Source organism: Aspergillus oryzae, chromosome 3, assembly GCF_000184455.2.
Source record: "Aspergillus oryzae RIB40 DNA, chromosome 3".
In the NCBI taxonomy this organism is placed as follows: Eukaryota; Fungi; Ascomycota; class Eurotiomycetes; order Eurotiales; family Aspergillaceae; genus Aspergillus; species Aspergillus oryzae.
In genome coordinates this window covers 4677924-4696434 of record NC_036437.1, presented here as the reverse complement: position 1 = coordinate 4696434, position 18511 = coordinate 4677924, and the positions used below count along the sequence as shown (strand labels likewise).

Genomic DNA, 18511 nt, shown 5'->3' with positions numbered 1-18511 from the left:
ATTACCATCGCGTGAGTGACAATTATGAGGAATCTGGATGGCTTGTGCCATCTCAGTACAAAGATATATTTAGCTAATAATAGCGCAGTAAGGATTTGGGAGATCATCAGCTTCAACCAAGATAAGGTACGTAAATGCTTAGCTCACCCTATAGAGGTCGCATAGCTACGTAATGCAGGCTTTTGGCGCAGGTTATAGGGCAAATTCAAGTAATGAGCAGTCTGACACCCATAAGCCCGTATCATTCCCAGAACGAAGTGGAAATAAAGTGATGTACATGGGCGGTTAAAGCCGTCAAGACTTTTTTCTTTTCTTTTCTTTTCTTTTTTTTTTTTTTTTAGAAAAGGAAAAGAAAAAAGGATACCCATTTTATTGATTTATGATTGTTTGCTGTAGGTATGCTATGGCGCCATGTCATGTACTTACTTCAGGTGGGATCCTAGCTAGTACCCGTATCACGCCAACAGTTCCTCGATTAAAATTTTCTGAACCTCCTCCAGGTACATGCTGATATGTGCCGGTTCCTCATACCCATCGTTGAAGCTGTACACAAGCCGCAGCTGGTCGTAGAACGTGTAAATGAAAAACATGGACATACCGAGAACAACGTCGACACCCATTTTCACGTCCAGAACCTTGACAGTGTTGCCATACCTGTGTTGCACATACCGCTCGACGATGCCCAGGCTGCTGACCTGTGCATCGCCGGGAATGAGCCCCTGGTACTCAGGCATCTGGGAAGCTTGGCAGAGGATGCGTGTCATGTGTGTGTGCAGGGGCAGGATCTCAGGATCATCCTTCACCGTGGTCCGGTAGTACTTATCCAGTAAATGGGCTGTCTCCCAGAATGGGGCAGGGAGGTCAAAGTCCAAAGGAAGAGGTGTGTAGTAGACCGAAGCCGCGTACTCGCTTGTGCTGTATGGTTTCGGCAGGTAGGGCCGCAGGTTGAACAGCCCTAAGCTGACATAGCGGGACAATGTGCCGTTGGGATTAGCGTGTTTGATAATCGCCTGGATGTAGGCTGCATGTACGGCCGAGGTAACGCTGATGCCCTTCTCCTTGCATACCTTGATAATTGCTTCCGTTGTCCGCGTCGGGAAAGTCACTTCTGCATATTGGGACCGGCCAGCAGGCACGGTGCCAACTTTGGAAACGGGGCCAACACCCGGAGCTTTGGTCGCATAGCTCATGAGGAGAGCCGTGGCCTTCTCGGTTTCTTCCGCCGTCGGCTCGGAGACCTTGAGCACATCCTCAATGGAGGGGGCCAGCCGGGTATGCTCGTCACCAAATGTGACCTCCTCGGCTGGGGTTGCCAAGGCTGTCAGATAGCGATCCCAGAGGAGTAGTGTACCGGTGCCGTCAATTGTGTAATGCTGAGCACGCAGTACAAGCTCCGATGACTTCGGAATATAATACAGTGTAACCTGCTTGATAGGCTCAGCATTGCGGTATAAATCCTCCGCATCTGCAGCAGATGAGACAACAAAGGTTGAGGCCAGCCACTCCTGCAAAGCTGCCTCATCAGGAACCTCATACACCATCGTCGTCCCATCAACTGTGGTGGCGATCTGGGGCTGCTCAGACCGTAGCCGCTTCCAGGCGCGCTTCAGTGCGGATTCAACGTCCGCCGGACTGATACCGAGATCGATCTTCAGCTTGGAGAAGATGGTGTACTGGTGGCGGCCATCGCAGTGAGCGGCTGACACCGATCCCGTATAGACAAAATATCCCTCCATTCCGGTGACAGGGCGCTCCCAGCGGCGTTCTGATACTTTTGTCCAGCTCATGACTGCTCAGTAGTCCTTGTTTGTGGAACAGATAGGTTGAGGAGGAAGTGTCGCGATCTAGGAGATGGAGAAAAATTGATGAGAAATATGGCGGGTGATCCATTTGGATTATGAGAATCTTAAATCAGCCCCGAGGATTGCTGGGCAGGGTATTTAGGCAGCCTTGGCTCTGCACCCTTGTATACCTTTTCTTTGTGTTCCTGATACTCCCCTCAGGGGGCCGTGCTGTGATCTCCGGCCATACTCGGTAGTTCATCCTGGCTATCCTTTGCCTCAAGTGGGCCTGGAAACCTCCGCACGGGCTGTGCCGTGAGTTCCTGTCCAGTCCTCGGCAATCCAGTCAGCACGGGCTTGTGGCCCAATTGAGTGCGGATCGACAAAGTCGCCTGACAACGGCGTCCCTTTAGCCGCCGACGTGATTTCACCCTGTCGGCGCTTATGAACTTGCTTGGTATTTTAGGAGATCCAAGCATTTTAGTCCTTCGACCTGGAAAGTGGTAGGTTGAGCAGTACAAAATAAAGCGAGATAAATGTAATAAGTTAACAAGATGAATGAATAAATCAATAAAGCATATGAAATCAAATCTAACCGAGCGAATCAATGTAGCTACTCAGAATTGTGATATATTACTACTATATTGACAGCATTGAGAACTCTGGAAGTTAATTTCGCGGTACTCTGAGAAAAAAAAAAAATAAGATAATATCAATTTTGAGTTCGATTTTTCACTCCAAAACTAGATAATAGCGAACATTATTAAAATAGAACAAGGATCTTCCGAGCGGTGGGAATACTTGGATGCGGAATGTTAAAAATGGCGGAGTATGATTAACACTGCGAGGACTAACTAATGGCAGGCCGTAAGCTGACCCACTTCCTATCACAAGCTGGATTTAGTCAATCAACTTAGACCATCGCCCCCACCGCAAGGGGCATAAGCAATGAAATGCTGACAGGACGACTGATTAACTTTCATTCGCTCATTACTCTCTACAATCCTGCCCCTCCCTCCCTCGTCAGAATTAATGGAGGGGCCAGACGAGGCGCAATTTATCCCGATGGGGGCTGATTCTGCAGGTTAAGCAAGGACAAGCATGCATGACGACTCACTACTCCGTACATGCCAGTGCAAGCTGACCAGACTATTTTCAAGTCCGTAAGATCCCTTTGCTGTTCATTTTCGTCCACGTACATTTTGCTTCCACGTCGCTTCTCTTCCCATAACCCCGGACAAACACGAGTAACCAATATGGCTCTAGACGTACCAGATGGCACGCCAGACCGCGGGAAAGGCGTCGTGATATTGAGCATCATACTCATGATCCTGGTAATCTTGGCCACTATCACCCGGATTATGAGCAAGGTTATTGCGCACCAAAACTGGTGGTGGGATGACCTGTTCGCAATCCTGTCCGTGGTAAGTCCTTTCTCCCGCATAGATACATATCAAACTCCGAATAAACACCAGGAGAGCTAACTACCTCGCCCCAGATCTGTGAACTGGTTGTGCTATCCCTGGTCCTAGTATGGCGAAACATAGGCCTAGGCTACCACATGTCAGTCGTGGCGTCCATCAATCCGCAATACCTGATCACCGGATCCAAATATCTCTTCATCGCAATCTTCTTCTTCGACGCCTCAGTCTGCCTCCCCAAGATCTCTGCGGTTCTCTTCTACGCGCGTGTCTTTCGCTCCAACAACCGCGCATTTCGCATAAACCTCTGGATCATCGGCGCCCTCGTCGCCGGCTGGCTCATCTCCGCCGAGATCTCAACCATCTTCCAATGCAACCCCATTGCCAAGGCCTGGAACACCACCTTACCAGGAACCTGCATTAAACAATATGATTGGTATCTCTCGACCGCGATTCTCTCCACCGTAATCGACTTCTACATCCTACTCCTCCCGATCCCGATGATCTGGTCCCTCAAAATGAGCCTCCGCCGCCGCATCTACCTCCTCATTTGCTTCTTCATGACTTATTCCGTCATCGTTGTGTCCCTGGGCCGTTTGGTCGCCGTCGTCAACCTCATTCCCGTCATGCCGACCGACTTAACGTGGGAGTTCCCGCTGTACCTATACTGGTCTGTCCTTGAGGGATCGGTTTCCATTGTCTCGATTAGTGTCCCAAGTGGTATCGCCCTGGTCAAGGCCAATATCCGACCGGAGGGGAGTGCTTGGGGATCCAGCAATGGGAGTAGTGGGAAGCGCGGAAGCTATGGAAACACCACTATTATTCAACATGTTCGGGAACGGCCCATGCGCAGCTACAGCGATAGGGATAGCGATGACCATCTCGTCTCGGATGTCGAAACAGCCAGAACAGCGAACTCGGGAGAAAGTGATGCAAGTATCCCGCTGGGGGGAATCAAGATCCGAACGGATATCCGAGTTATGAATCGCGAAAAATAGTGCCAAAAAAGGGGGAATAAATTGAGAGAATGGAGAAGGTGAAACAAGAACAAAAATAAATGAAAAATGTAAAAAGAGCGCTTGATGACTGTATACCCAGGTACGATTGGGCGGACATGTGGCTTCTGCTGATATACGACGATTTGACTCTTAGCTATGTATATATCCCCTTTGTGCAATTTCTGTTCAATGATATCCATTTTATATATATGCATATGTACTTGAATTCTTTCATTTGTTGACGGGTTCATACCATTGCCAGCTGGGGACCGGAACCGCAACAGTGCACAGACCCGTGACCCTTCCCGGAGTTCCTCCCACGGGGTATCATCTGTCGGCAGGTGCGCCTGGGCTGCTGAAAGAATGGTTCCTATTGGAAACCTAGAAGGTATATTAGATTTGAGTCAGATTACCGTCGGAGTACCCAGACAGCCATACTCCACGTTCAGGTGGGTGGTAATGCGTGTCCCGTTATATAGAATAGGACGCTGGCCAACTGTTCCCCAAACTTGTGGAGTACTAGTTCGTACCAGAGACTTGAACGAGGAAAAGAGATAAACAGAAATCATTTCCAATTCAAGGGCATGACTCCTTCTATTCTGAACGAAGGCACAACCGCAATAATAATAGTAATGAAAAACTGGGTGTCAATCTGTGATGATGGAAAGACGACATCTTCCGCGGCGTCCTAAGCCCAATTAGAGTAGTTATCTACACTTCCAGTTGAGTCAACAATACAGAAGCAGTTTATTAGTAAGTTAATTGATTTGACATAGAGCATTCTTAGGTACACCCTGCTCGGTCATGAAACCCTCAACAAAATACTTTATAAAGTTTAGAGCTAGTAGTCGTAAGGACTCCATATATAATGGAACCTCATGCCCTACATTTGTACAGGACGGGAGCAGGCCGTATAGCTCCTTCCCTCGGGCTGTGCTAACGACAGACTGCGATGAATGAATGATATAAATAGGGTGCATGCATGGCCGCCATCACGTGCTGCAACCCGTCACAGCCCGACCATGGATCTTGTCCGAACAGCGATCACCAGTTCTTTGGAACGCCTCAAACGTTCGTCCAGTTTGACAGTTAGTCCGCCAATTATGGAAACCGATCCACTTTTACCACCCTATTCCTCCAGTCCGGGATACGAACGAGAGCGGCGTCCCTACCGACACAGGCAAGGTAGAGGAATCAACACAACCCCGCCAATCCCTCCGATTCAATTTCTCAGCGCCCTGTTCTTTGCCGGCGCCGTGATAGCTTCAACATACTGGGCCTACAAGAGCTACACAGCTCCAGAACGGGTACTCTACAAGTCCATCTGACTATTTTGAGCCGTCTAACTGTATTCTAGACCCCACTGGAGCCAGCCCCTTTGCTTCCTTACTTTGCGTCGTTATCCCTCATCCTCTCTTTCTGTTCGTGGATCGGCTACCTAGTTTCCATCCTCTATGATCGCGATGACATTTCTCTGTTACAGCGGAAACTTGTCATATGGATATCAGTTATTGGAAAGGTAGTGTTGGGGTTCGCACACGCAGTCATTTGGTTCGAATACAAACAATTCTTTCCCGGCACAAAACAACCCAACTGGATTATTATGTTTCTTGCGATGCAAGCATGGTGGGACTTTCTGCTATTGATCGGGTATTCTATGCTGCGAATGATTTAGGCGAAGGCTAGGCTAGACTTGCTCAAGGAGCATGGTATGAGTGGAAGGAGTGGTTTTGTTCTATCCTTGTCGTGGCTTAGTACACTGTTCTTTTGGTCAAAGATAACGATAACTATATCTATTTGAAGGATCCATGGACGCTCCAATCTATTCCACTAAACTGTCTTCGGCTAGTCGAGAGTGGAGCCACGGCCCCGCTGGAAGCGACCTTCGTGGCTTCCTCAGGCCGCCGAGGGAGATGGAAGCTTAGCATTCTTGACACTGTGTGCAATGGTCTATCGACCTCGTATCAGCAAAGGGTGTGGCAATTGTCGCACCCGCCGAATCAAAGTACCCTCTTGCCGTCTCCCATTATATTGAAGACCTTGCTAATCGTTGGTCGACAGTGTGATCGAGCAGAACCGACTTGTTCGCAATGTGTGCGAGCATCCTTCTCTTGCCCAGGCTACCGTGATCCGCAACAAGTGTATTATCGCAATGAGAACGAGAAAGTTAGATCTCGGGTTCGATCTGCTCAATACAGGACTGAGCGACAAGTCAGTTCAGCAAAAGAAATCGCTCCACAAAGCCGCCGCGCCTTCAAAGCCGCCGTTGTTGCTCAATCTCTACAGTCTCTCCCTGCGTCCCTACCTTCCTCCACCCCCGCCGAATCAGTCGGATTTTTCTTTCGGTACTATGTGCTTGACGATGTACACAATATACCTATCTATTTGAGTGCCTCCCAAATGGAAGTGCTCGCGGCAACCAACCCATTAGTAATGCAGAGTCTAGTCGCAGTAGGCTTAGCAGGGCTATCGAACATCAAAAAGTCCACTGAATTGATGACTAAAGCGACTGGGGAATATACACAAGCGTTGCATCTGATCAACTGCACTTTGAAAGATGGAACTCAATGTAAGAGCGACGCTACACTAGCGGCGACGATGCTTCTTGGCATGTTTGAGGTAGGTTGGGTTACCTTATTCCGAGTAAACCTATTGATTCCAGTAGGTCTTGACTTGCAACACTCCATCCTCTTTACAGTCATGGGCACAGCATGTTCGCGGTGCTGCAGCCCTCATAGAAATGCGAGGCGCTGAGCAAATCAAATGGATTGTCGGCATGAGGATGTTCACCCACCTGCGAGTCCAGATCGTAAGCACTAATAGAACTGTCTTGGAAGCCTTTATCACAACTGATACTCCGGTTAGATAGCCAGCTGCTTGCATTGGCGCCTTTCTGTTCCGGCATCGATCGTGCACTGGTCCCTCCAGGCTATGGCAGAGAGATCAACGGCCGACGCGAAAGCCGATGAGCTGGTTGATCTGGTTGCCCACGTTGCCCGACTACTATCCCAAGCAAGAATGAATTTGGCATCTGATACAGTATCCTCGGCGGCAACCATTGATAGATATCTGCTTCGGTGGAAACACAGCCTTCCACCTCGGTGGATTTACCACACCATACGAGGGCCTGTGAGCAACCGGAGCCCTTCCCACCTGAAGTTCTACTACACCCAGGTATATCATGTATACCCTGATCTTTGGGCATGCAATATCTGGAACTTCTATCGGAGTGCTCGGATACTACTCAACCAATTAATTCTCAACACCGCAGAGATAAGCTACCAAGCAGAACATGTCCAGATTAGAGAGACTGTGGCCCAGCTAGCTACCGAGATTGCAGAAAGCGTTCCTTTCGCACTTAGACTTGTAGACAACAGAGCCACAGAGGTTCCATCGCTTGACCACTGTCTAGGGGGGTTCACGATTCTTTGGCCCCTATACGTAGCGGCCAAAACAAGCCCATTAGGCTCTACCTTGCGGGAATGGGTGGTTGAACGACTGGAGACGATTGGCAATGACATGGGTATAGGGCAGGCACAGTTCATGGCGAGAACTATACGAAACACGTCTGCCCCTGTTCCTTGACCACGACAATTCCTCTTCTCTCATTTTCTGTGGACCTACAAAGACAGTGGACTTAATATACTTCTAGGGAGACTTTCATCCTATGGCATATGTCGCACCAGCTATCTGGGTCATTATTGTATAACATTCGACTATGTACAATCTTTCACCCTTTCTACCACACAACTTTCTATGGGCCCGAACATGCAATAACATTATACATTTCCAAGAAGGCTACATTTACAAAAGGCTTGCTGGGGGCATGGATGCCCCAACCAATCTCATCAACTTGAAGAGCAGGCTCACATCGCCCTCTGAGCTGTTTTCTGGGATCCCTCCACCCCCATTCAGTATCTCCACCAATTCCTTTTTGGTGAGCGTTAGACGCAAACCAGACGTGTCAATGGACCTGTCGTGATCTGTTTTGATGCGATATGTCAAGGCTCCGTTGCTCAGAATCAGCCGCCAACTTTGCTTTTGTTCTTGCAGATCCAGGTCTATCGTAAACGATTCTGTTGCGGCTTTGGGTCCATCCAATTGGACTGACAGAAGAGTAAGCAGTTGTTCCATCGATAGCGCAGCCCTGTATTCGCGCTTCGGGGGTTCTGGACGATCTGGCGGGGGAGGAGAGTGCATATCCTGGGCACCGGAAAGGTAGATGTTGCGCCATGTCGCATTCTCACAGCCATATGCCAGTTTCGTGTACACAGATGCCAGCGCAAGTCTTGACTCCTTGTGTTCAGGATGAGCGGCTATGACATGGCCCAATAGTGTCACCGCAAAGCGTGAATCACCTTCGCTGGCATACTTTCTTGCCTTTCGAACAACCTCATCTACACCTCCCATACAGTCAATGTATCTCTGACCAGCTTCAGCCGCTGGGTACTCCCATAAGTGTGCTGGATTCCCATCAAACCAACCCAGATAGCGTTGGTAGATTCCCTTGACATTATGACTGACAGAGCCGTAGAAACCCTGCGCATGCCACGCCATTTGCAGTGCTGGTGGGAGGGTGAATCTCTCTGCAATCTCGATGCCTGTCAGGCCGATATTCATCATCCGGACAGTTTGGTCATGGAGATAGGTGTAGAGGTCTCGTTGCTCCGATATGAACTTGACGATTTCATCCTGTCCCCAGGTCGGCCAGTTGTGGCCAGCAAAGAGCACATTGGATTTCTGCCCATAGAGCACTGCTGTTTCGTCAAGATAGCGTGCCCAGGCCTTCGCGTCACGAACCAAAGCCCCGCGAAGAGTGATTATATTGTGAAGGCAATGAGTTGCGCATTCAGCAATGCAAAGTGCCTTGTGCTCGGGAAAGTAGAAGTTCATCTCCGCCGGTGCCTCGGTTTCAGGAACCATTTGGAACTCAATACGAATGCCATCCACCGTCCGTTTCTCGCCTGTGTGGCAGATAGAGACATTTGGAGGAATCAATGACATTGTTCCACTAGACGGCATCATTCCAAGGCCACAGCCAATGTGACCATCTGGCCCTTTTGGTAATCGCATGCCGTACATATACCCTGCACGCCGGCGCATGGCATCGCCGACGTAGATGTTCTCGCTAGTCGCTTCGGCCATGAAACCCTCCGGGGCGATGATAGGTATCGATGTATTTGTGCCTTGTTGGAGCACGCCCTGAGCTCCACCGAAATGATCTACATGTGAGTGTGAATAGATCAAACCGGTTACTGGCCGGTCCCCGCGGTGTTCACGGTAAAGCGCTAGTGCCGCCGCTGCACATTCGACCGACGTCAACGGGTCAATCACAATAACACCTTTGTGTCCCTCAACGACGGTCATGTTCGAGAGATCGAAGCCTCGAATTTGGTAAATTCCGTCAGTTACTTGGAAAAGACCCTGGATGGAGTTCAATTGGCCTTGTCGCCACAGTTTTGGCTCGGCAGTGGCAGGGCATTCTGCGTCTTGGAGAAAACCGTACTCGTCGTTGTTCCACACTACGCGGCCACTCGAGTTTCGGATGATACATGGTTTTAATGCATGGATAAACCCTCGGGTAGCGTTATCAAAATCGGTTCGGTCATTGAAGGAGGGCGAGAAGGTCATGATTTAGGATATGTATTACACGTGGAATCCGTCGTTTGATCGGTTGGTATTGGTGCTATACTCTTTCACAAGTCGGCGGGAGGAAGTGTTTATATATTGTGCTCTGGCGAGTAAAATAATAAATAATCAAGTAAATAAAAAAAGTAAAAGACAAACATGCGAGGAAAGAAAGTGAATCACTCGCAAGCCTCGGTTCGGCCAGTACCGCCCATAAAGTTTCAATGAAGGCTTAGCCAGAAGGATGCTTAGATAACCTCACGATTCACTTGCCGAATATGGCTAAGTGCAGGCAGAGCTTAACGAAAGCCGATACCCACTTTCCCCGCCCCTAAATTTATAATTTCGCGGGGACCAATGGTAGCTCATACAATCCTCGAGAAGGCTATCAATGTGCAACTTCGCCCTAGAATGATGTGATCAACGATGCCACGGAAGTATAAACATTGAACCGAGGTGAGAGGAAAGGATTGTTATAAGAAGGTTCTGGGGACTGCACCTCGAGATGTCGAAGGTCGCGTCACTTACCGCTGGAACGGCGACAAACCAAACACCATGTCGGACGCTGAAACATATCTGGACGAGAAAATACACTCGAGTGGGTCTGTATCAGGCTTAGACAATGTGGAGGGTGATTTGGGTAGGGATGAGGTCTACTCGCCTCGAGAACAGAGAAAGATCCTACACAAGATCGATCGAAGGCTAGTCACAGGCTTAGGGCTTCTCATGTGCGTCAGTTTGGTGGATCGAACCAACCTGGGAAATGCTATGATTGCTGGGTAACTCGTCCTCCTCGACATTCTGGATGGATATCATGCTGATAAAGCCAAAGCATGGAGGAGGAGCTTCGTCTCTACATTGGCTCTCGTTACGTGAGTCTCAGACTATTCTCTCTCCCCAATACAGGTGCTAATTGTTCAATAGTCCATCACGCTTCTCACCTTTTTCATTCCCTATGTCCTCTTTCAATTTCCCTTGATCACGGTGATTCGCGAAATTGGGCCAAAGATCTTCCTTGCTGGAATTACATTCTCCTGGGGAATAGTTATGATGGTATAAGGTCCTGCCTTTTTGTCCGAAGGCTTGGTTAACCATGGGTAGGGATTTGGATTTATACATAATTGGACGGTGCTCGTTGGACTTCGCATTGTGTTGGGGTTTCTTGAAGCCGGACTCTTCCCTGGCTCCGTGTATCTCCTTTCTATGTGGTATACTCGATGTGAGTGTTAGGCCCTCTTAGTTGTGAATATTCGCGGCTAATCTGTTCAGACGACCTACACAAGAGATATTCATCCTTCTACTTGATTAGTGTCATCGGGGGTGCTTTCTCTGGAATCCTCTCGTATGGCTTCGTACACATGAATGGCCTTGGGAATTTGAGCGCATGGAGGTGGATCTTTGTTATGGAAGGCATCCTCACCTGTCTTGTCGGAGTGGTTGGCTTCTTTTTGATTGTCAACTTCCCCAACGAGAACAATCTCTCTTGGAAGTTTCTTTCCAAGGAGGAAACCGCCTTCGTCGTCCGACGACTAAACCGAGATAGACGGGACTCCTCTGAAGCGGCGTTCAATTTAAAGGAATTCCTAAAGCCCGCTCTGGACCCCAAAATATGGGGCTTTGCCCTCATCTTCTTGTGAGCTCATAAACCATTGTACCAGTTTCAAAGACACTAACCATCAATAGTTCTGCAACAGTTGTATCCTACGCAATTACGTTCTTCCTTCCGCTCATCCTCAGAAGTGAGCTCAAATTCCCCCAAGCAGCATCACAAGTCCTCACAACACCACCCTACTTCTTCGCCGGAATCTTCATGTATGTTCAAGGCTGGATTGGTGACAAGTACCACATTCGGGCTCCCTTGATCATCTACAACTGCGTTCAATGCATCGTGGGTTTAGCCATTCTCGGCTGGGTCCAAATTCCCGGCGTGCAATACTTCGGGATTTTTCTCGTCACATCAGCATCCAATGCTACAATCCCAGCCACCCTGACATACCAGGCCAACAATATCCGCGGGCAGTGGAAACGCGCCTTTTGCAGTGCGAGTATTGTCAGCTTTGGTGGCACTGGTGGTGTAGCTGGGTCCTTGGTGTTCCGGTCCCAGGATTCTCCCCGCTACCTACCGGGTCTTTATGCCTGTATTGCGTGGGTGGTCCCATCCCTCTTTTTTGCTTATTTACTGACAGTTGGGCAAGGTGCAATCTCTTGTCCATAGTGGTAGTATGTATACTCAGCCTTTATTTCTATATCTCGAACAGAAGAGCAGCAAGGGGGAAGCTTGTCATTGAAGGACTTCCCGAGTTCAGATATACACTTTGAGTTGACATGGGGATTATTTTACCTTGGCCTGATGAAGAATGAAATATGATATGAATGTTTAGGCAGCTGTTCAGAATACAGGGAGACTTTTAAAAGTACTGAGTTTATATTTAAATTAGTAATATCGTAGCTTGAAGCTATCCCAGAATGCGCGTAATAGAACGCTATTCGTACTGGCTGACGTTATAATATTGCAAGTGATTGATGGTCTCCAGCGTTGGAAAAGTCCAGCTAAATAACAATGCCGTTGAACCATCACTCTGACTTATTTATTCCTTTCTATCCAATTTGGACCTTGGTGTGTCAACGTCCGCCTGCGTTCCGGATATTGGGCCAATCACTACTTTGTTCTAAGGATGCTTCGAAACCCTGGGATCAGTAGGGTCAATATCTTTAGACTACGTACATTGGTTAACCGGAAGTTGATCCATAGTTCCCTGCCCTGGAATAACAAACAGAAGTTCTTTTGCGTATGCCGCAGCAACGGCAGCGGCATATGGCTGCCATATCTTGTTCTTATGGGAATCAGCATAATTGGAAGTACCTCGGATGACAAAGCAGGGAAATGAATCCATTTAAGCCTTGGAAATAGAAGTTAGATGTAGAGATTCCGTAGGTAGGCGTAAAACATACCAGCAGCCTCCATCTCAAAGCACATAATACCGTCTGGAACTTTGCAGTGCTTGCCGGATAGTCCGACCTCATTTTGATCAGCAGCTCGGAGATCCCGTGACCCTTCAATGCATGCTGGGCCTGGAGTCGACCAACAGCACTCAGGAGGATGCCTGGGGGTTTGTTCAGTTTACCCCCAGTATGAACGACCTCCTTTCCCTGCAATGACTTGCCGAAATCATATTGCACGATAGCTTCGGCTGGCTTCGAATGCAAACTGACCACCACATCCCAAAGTCGCAGATCTTGTGTATCTTTCGTCTCATCATCCGAACCTTCCTCATCCTCGCTACATTCACCGATATGGCCAAGAAGGTAGGAGTTCGCGTCTTGAGGATCCGCCGCTGGAAGCGTTGGGTGCTCTTCATCCAACATGGCCGCTGAAGCCACCAAGTCAGTTTCTGGCAGAGCACATATCCATCCGACGGTGTAGTCGCCATGGGTGAATTGTTGGGTAGTCTTTGGCATTTCACCTCGCTGAATGGATTTTGTCACGTTGCAAATAAATGGCGAACCTTGGATTGTTCAAGTCATTCCAAATCTGACGTTGATATTCTGACAGTGAGACTGGAGCATGAGGATTGTTGGGCGGCAACTTGGCCATCACGGAGTTGCGATTGTAACAAGAAAGGAGGCTTCCTCTTTCATAATATAATGTACCCTCCTGAATCGAGGAGGTACAAAACCACATTGGTGCTGTTTGTGTACAGCGTGTGGGAAAAGTCATGCTCCAAAAGTGCATGTTATATTGGGGAGGGGCGGTGGAATCCGGCGAGTAGGATGATTTGGCAGAGCGATGGAGGGGTAAGTGGAGACGTCAGTCTGTCACTTTTAGGGGTAAATACTATATGAGAAGATAGAAGAAATGCAGTTATCAATATATATACTGGTAGTCGGCTAAAACCAACTTGAATAAAACAGTATCGACTAAGCATGGGCTCAGGATTGTCGTTTTCAATTTTTATCCTTAGACAGGTATCACGACTAAGCTATGATATACGAGGAATAATTAAACGCTCTCCGCTTCTCCTCTCGTATATCAAGCCACCGTATAGCCCAGCCTTTCATAGTAGACCGGTTGTGATTTATGTAAACAATGTAGCCATACCAAGAAACCAAGTGGACCGTAGCTGAGAGCTTGAGACATCAAATATAACTCAACCTGATCTGGCGCTCTACCTATCGTGTTGTCCAATCAGCCACTCTATATACCCCTCAAACAACCCTAATCAAACGCCGCAATAGCACGATCAAACTCCCGATCCAACTGCCTCTCCCGATCCACAATAGTCTCCCTATCCTCCGGCTTCAACTTCTCCTCTATAGACACAGCAAGATTATGACACCTCTCCTTCAGATCCCGAATATGCTCTTGAATGCGATCTGCAATCTTCGCCTTCTCAAACTCATGTTTCTACTACTTTATCAGCTCCGACATCCCAAAAACCCAATATAAATCCAGAAAGAAAATAAAATACCTTAACAACAACATCATGCAAATACTCCACCCAAACAGGCTGCATCTTACAAGCTACATTAGACACGAGAGAACTCTCCTGTTTCTTAAACGGTGGTGTGGCGTGAACAGCATTCATGGATTTGATCAGGGATACTTCGACGTTGGTTTGTTTGCGTTCGAGGCCTTGGTCTTCTTTTTTGGGTTCGTAGAGTTTCACCGCTTTGTCAAGGAGGATGAGGTTTCCGCCGGTTAGGGCGAATTCTTTGAGGATTCCGGGGACATTGCGGGTTGACAGGGGTGTTGCGGTGGTGGTCGTCGTGAGGTGGAGGGTGAGGGTTGTTAGGAGGGCTATTAGGGTGGGGAGGTTCATTGTATCCTATCTTTGATCTATAGTTTTTGGGATTATGTGGGTGAGGTGTAATAGAGTAGAGAGTGATGAAGAGTAATCATGCGGAAGTGGATGTATTGGACTTGTTCTTTGTCTTTCTGACTTTATATAGTTGGAAATGAGATTTTTCTTTTTAACAGGGTGTTGCACAATCGATGGCTCATGGAGTTTTCTATCGGCCAGGAATTTCACCGATCATACAGAGCAATTGATAACTACCTAGCAGGTCCCTATGGGGTGCTTAGAAAGGAGAGAGTGACTTCATACATAACAATGCATAATTATGCATTATATCCACTAGAACCTACTATATTCCCCCGCTTTATAATAATGTTTAAGAGCATGGATATAGCACCAGGTGTAAAGGCTTCTACAAGCCAGGGCAGTTCTTACCCACGTTTCGCCGTTGGAATTAACTCCGGTCCGCGTGCATTTCACAAAATCCGTATTTATTCTGTCGGATTAAATTAGCATGCAGTAGAGCCCCAGTATGTCCCGGCCTAACGCCTTCCATAATTAAATTAGATGCAGTTGAACCATCCTGCTATGCATGTTGCTAACCCCCAACTCAAGTCCTCCTCAACACCAAGGCAATGTAGCCAAACAGTCGGTAAACTGCAATGATGCCTATCAGGATACCTACCCACTTCCCCGTCCGACCCGTCGCATACCCATATTCCTTAAGCACTCCGGTACCCCGAATCATGCACTGGTCCGCCAGATCCGTCTGATACATGCACTGACACCCCGAGCCACACGAGTAGTTCCTCTCGCTAAACTCGTTAACCATCATTCCTTGGAATACATATGCCTGCAACCAGAGTCAGTGACACGCGCTTAACGAAGTAGAGTAGAGACATAAGTAGGGTACCTGATAGTCAATATAATGGAAAACATATTTCCAGAATGGATTCAAGATGGTCGGCGAAACAAGGAACCCGCCCACGCTCATCCAGAGCCCATTGGCAAACGCGACAAGCGCTAGGCTGATTACGAAATTGGGGAATATGGCTGTTACGAAAACAACAAGGGATTCCGCGGCAACGAGGTCCAGAAACAGCCACATCACCCAGGTGAAGAATGCGGTGCCCGTGGGCCGGAAGTTGGAGAGCCAGTAGCTGACTATGGAAAAAAGCATTGAAATTAAGACTTGTTGGAGGCATCGTTAGCTTGGGCCAAATACTAATTTGGTCTTGGGGGACAGCGTACACAAGTATGGAAGGCCGATGATGAAATTGGAGATAACGAAGGGGAGGGCGCCGTAGAGCCCATTCGCTCGTTCTTTGGTAAATGTTGCCCGGTCCTCGAGAAAGGATGGGACGTAGGCGACGGCCATAAAGCTCATGAAGGCTGAGCCGAAGAACTGATGTTCGTTAGGCTATAGATCGGGAGAGTGATAGATAAGGAGCTTACGATTGCGTTGATGAATGGTTGGATGTACTCCTGCGAGGTGTGGAGTCGAAGCCATACCGTCCCCATCATGATTGCCAGTCCTGAGATCATATTAGCTCTATGCAGTCGAGACCGCTATGGGGAGACCTGTACCCAAATACATGACAATCCGAATACCATAGGCTACAACGTCGCGATAACTCTTGATGAAGAGCCGATGCAAAAGAGACATGGTGATTCGGGGAATACCTGGGCGGCTTAATTCGTCGATGCTCATTGTCCTGATGTCCTTCTCGTCAGGACTCTGTGGTTGCTTGCTTAACGCGGCATACTCGGCAGACTGCGTCCATGAGGTCTGAATCTTCTCGACTTGGTCCTCGTGGACTGTGAAGTCAGAGCTGACCGCATCCAAAAGGTACTCAGCTGGGTTCGTATTGGAGGGAATGGGACAGCCGATGTTCTCGAAGTAGCTAGGGACATCCGAAACGGGTCCGTAGTAGCATGTCTTGCCTCCCGAAAGAAGGAGAAGATTGTCAAAGAGCTGGAAGGTTGTTGTCGATGGCTGGTGGATACTTGCGATTATGATAAGCTTTACTCTGATGTGTCAGTTGTCCGTTATTTTGTAGTTACCCGCAAAGCCCTCTCCAGAGAGACGTACATTGTTTGCTACCGCCAGTTTTTTGACATACGAGATGACTTCGTAACTAGCAGTTGAATCCAGTCCGCTGGTTGGCTCGTCGAGAAAAAGGATCTTAGGACATGTGATAAGCTGACTGGCGACACTGACCCGGCGCTTTTGCCCTCCACTAATGCCCTTACGGATTGGTGTTCCCACTAGTGTCGAAGCCTGGTTCTGGATCCCGAATGCGCTCAGGAGGGTTTGTATACGATCCACTCTCTGAGATCTCGACACTGAGCTAAATTATGTCAGTCCATGGATGCTCTAACGAAGTGAAAGAGGTCGACGGAGATTACCCTGGGAGAGACAGATCTGCGGCAAACTTCAATGTCTCCTCTACCGTCAGCGATCCGATCAACGCATCCTCCTGTTCGACGTAGGACGTGATCCGGTTGAAGGTGTTATTGTCCAGCTTCGCTCCATTTATGTAGCAGTCCCCCGTGTTTTTCGCACCCGCGGAAGCTGTGCGACGCGCGAGAACGTTTAAGAGAGTCGTCTTTCCGCAGCCGGAGGGGCCCATCAACGCGATCAGTTGGCCTGTCTCATAGTTAGTACTTTATTCGATGCCATACAGTTTGTTGTAGTGCTATACCATGATGGGCAGTCCCGCTGCAGCCCTCAATAAGGTTTCGAGGTTTCTTAGTGCGTCTATCTTTCACGGTTACAGTCAGGTTATCCCAGGTAAAGGATTGAACGGTGTTATTCATCAAAAACTGGTGGTCATTTCGTTCCAGGTCGAGGGCATCTGATGCCTTAGTGTGGTCGGTCTCCATGGTGATTAACGGCCGTGACTGAAATGTCCAGTTTTACCACAGAAACGAAGTGCATGAACGGATTGTGGACAAGGCTGGGTAGATTTATTAGAAGTTGGATTTTTAGAGCGTTGGCAACCCGCGACGGGATCCCTGTCGGTGTCCAACGAGAAGCGAGTCAGGTGCAGTCATGTATCTAATCTGACGGGGGTGGGAAAAAGAAAAGTCGCCGACTCGTGGACGGACTATTGTTAGGACCGTCAGCGTCGCATTTACAGGAGTGATTTTGCTAATACTAGTACGTAGTACTGGAGAGCACTAGTAGCCTCAGGCTGCCGATCAGTGGGCCCGAACAACCAGGATGATCCCCGAGGGTTGGGAAAAAGTGGATGAACGCCGTTCTTCACCTTCCTTCCGATCTCAGTCCCATGGTACCAGGACTGTTTTCCCGGAAGTAAAATTTTATCTTCGTGAGAAGGTCCCCGATTCGCGCGAGAAAAGTTGTCCTTTATTGGCATTGCAACTTAATAACATTCCAGTTGAGGGCTGGATTGGCCTTTTCGTCAGCGATCATCTCGCCCGAAAAATCAGAGGAAAAGCTGGTGCACGGTCCCTGTTCGTTCAGCTCGTTTTACCTTGACGTTTTGCCTGGATAGGTTTAGATTTGCCAACGGTCCCGTTCGTCACAAACCGTCACGTTCCCTACTGGCTTTGGGCGGATTCACACTGAAGGCGTAGCTGAACCATTTCAGCTGCCACCAATCCTTCACATTCTCTTCCATGTTTTTGAAAAACGGCCTACACCAATCAGTCATTTCCAAGGGTATCTTGTCATGCACAGCAGAACTCACCCACTGAAACATGTAAATATCTTGTCAACTATTAGAATACCGCTATGACAGAAACGGCTAGATGGCCACCTGCCCGTAAGCACCACTCCAATATACCAGGAAACAGCTGACGTGAAGGAGCTCTGTCCTACTACACCCACACTCTCGCCATCGACATGGTGGAATTCCCCC

At 48.4% G+C, this 18511-nt stretch overlaps 7 protein-coding genes across 7 annotated transcripts; 3 read left to right on the top strand and 4 right to left on the bottom strand.

Moving 5' to 3' along the window:
- Nucleotides 1–3037: 3037 nt before the first annotated feature.
- AO090026000150 (uncharacterized protein) lies at nucleotides 3038–4200 on the top strand (the record flags this gene model as incomplete). The annotated part of the gene is made up of 2 exons (XM_001821593.1): nucleotides 3038–3205; nucleotides 3280–4200. 2 exons carry the CDS (start codon nucleotides 3038–3040, stop codon nucleotides 4198–4200), a joined length of 1089 nt encoding a protein of 362 aa, XP_001821645.1.
- A 1022-nt stretch (nucleotides 4201–5222) lies between these two features.
- Nucleotides 5223–5875, top strand: AO090026000151 (uncharacterized protein; the record flags this gene model as incomplete). Its single annotated transcript, XM_001821594.3, has 2 exons — nucleotides 5223–5507; nucleotides 5558–5875. 2 exons carry the CDS (start codon nucleotides 5223–5225, stop codon nucleotides 5873–5875), a joined length of 603 nt encoding a protein of 200 aa, XP_001821646.1.
- Nucleotides 5876–8004: 2129 nt separating this feature from the next.
- On the bottom strand, nucleotides 8005–9831 carry AO090026000153 (alkyl/aryl-sulfatase; the record flags this gene model as incomplete). Its single annotated transcript, XM_023236192.1, has 1 exon — nucleotides 8005–9831. The coding sequence occupies one exon, from the start codon at nucleotides 9829–9831 to the stop codon at nucleotides 8005–8007; it is 1827 nt and encodes a 608-aa protein (XP_023090920.1).
- A 552-nt stretch (nucleotides 9832–10383) lies between these two features.
- AO090026000154 (uncharacterized protein) lies at nucleotides 10384–12147 on the top strand (the record flags this gene model as incomplete). Its single annotated transcript, XM_023236191.1, has 7 exons — nucleotides 10384–10607; nucleotides 10655–10700; nucleotides 10753–10881; nucleotides 10930–11047; nucleotides 11098–11461; nucleotides 11512–11973; nucleotides 12015–12147. 7 exons carry the CDS (start codon nucleotides 10384–10386, stop codon nucleotides 12145–12147), a joined length of 1476 nt encoding a protein of 491 aa, XP_023090921.1.
- Nucleotides 12148–12722: 575 nt separating this feature from the next.
- On the bottom strand, nucleotides 12723–13423 carry AO090026000155 (uncharacterized protein; the record flags this gene model as incomplete). Its single annotated transcript, XM_023236190.1, has 3 exons — nucleotides 12723–12728; nucleotides 12781–13334; nucleotides 13366–13423. The coding sequence occupies 3 exons, from the start codon at nucleotides 13421–13423 to the stop codon at nucleotides 12723–12725; spliced, it is 618 nt and encodes a 205-aa protein (XP_023090922.1).
- An 821-nt stretch (nucleotides 13424–14244) lies between these two features.
- On the bottom strand, nucleotides 14245–14648 carry AO090026000156 (uncharacterized protein; the record flags this gene model as incomplete). Its single annotated transcript, XM_023236189.1, has 2 exons — nucleotides 14245–14297; nucleotides 14348–14648. The coding sequence occupies 2 exons, from the start codon at nucleotides 14646–14648 to the stop codon at nucleotides 14245–14247; spliced, it is 354 nt and encodes a 117-aa protein (XP_023090923.1).
- Nucleotides 14649–15234: 586 nt separating this feature from the next.
- AO090026000157 (putative ABC transporter) lies at nucleotides 15235–17510 on the bottom strand (the record flags this gene model as incomplete). Its single annotated transcript, XM_023236188.1, has 8 exons — nucleotides 15235–15477; nucleotides 15538–15815; nucleotides 15876–16029; nucleotides 16080–16159; nucleotides 16206–16652; nucleotides 16689–16975; nucleotides 17034–17274; nucleotides 17330–17510. The coding sequence occupies 8 exons, from the start codon at nucleotides 17508–17510 to the stop codon at nucleotides 15235–15237; spliced, it is 1911 nt and encodes a 636-aa protein (XP_023090924.1).
- Between the last annotated feature and the right edge of the window lie 1001 nt (nucleotides 17511–18511).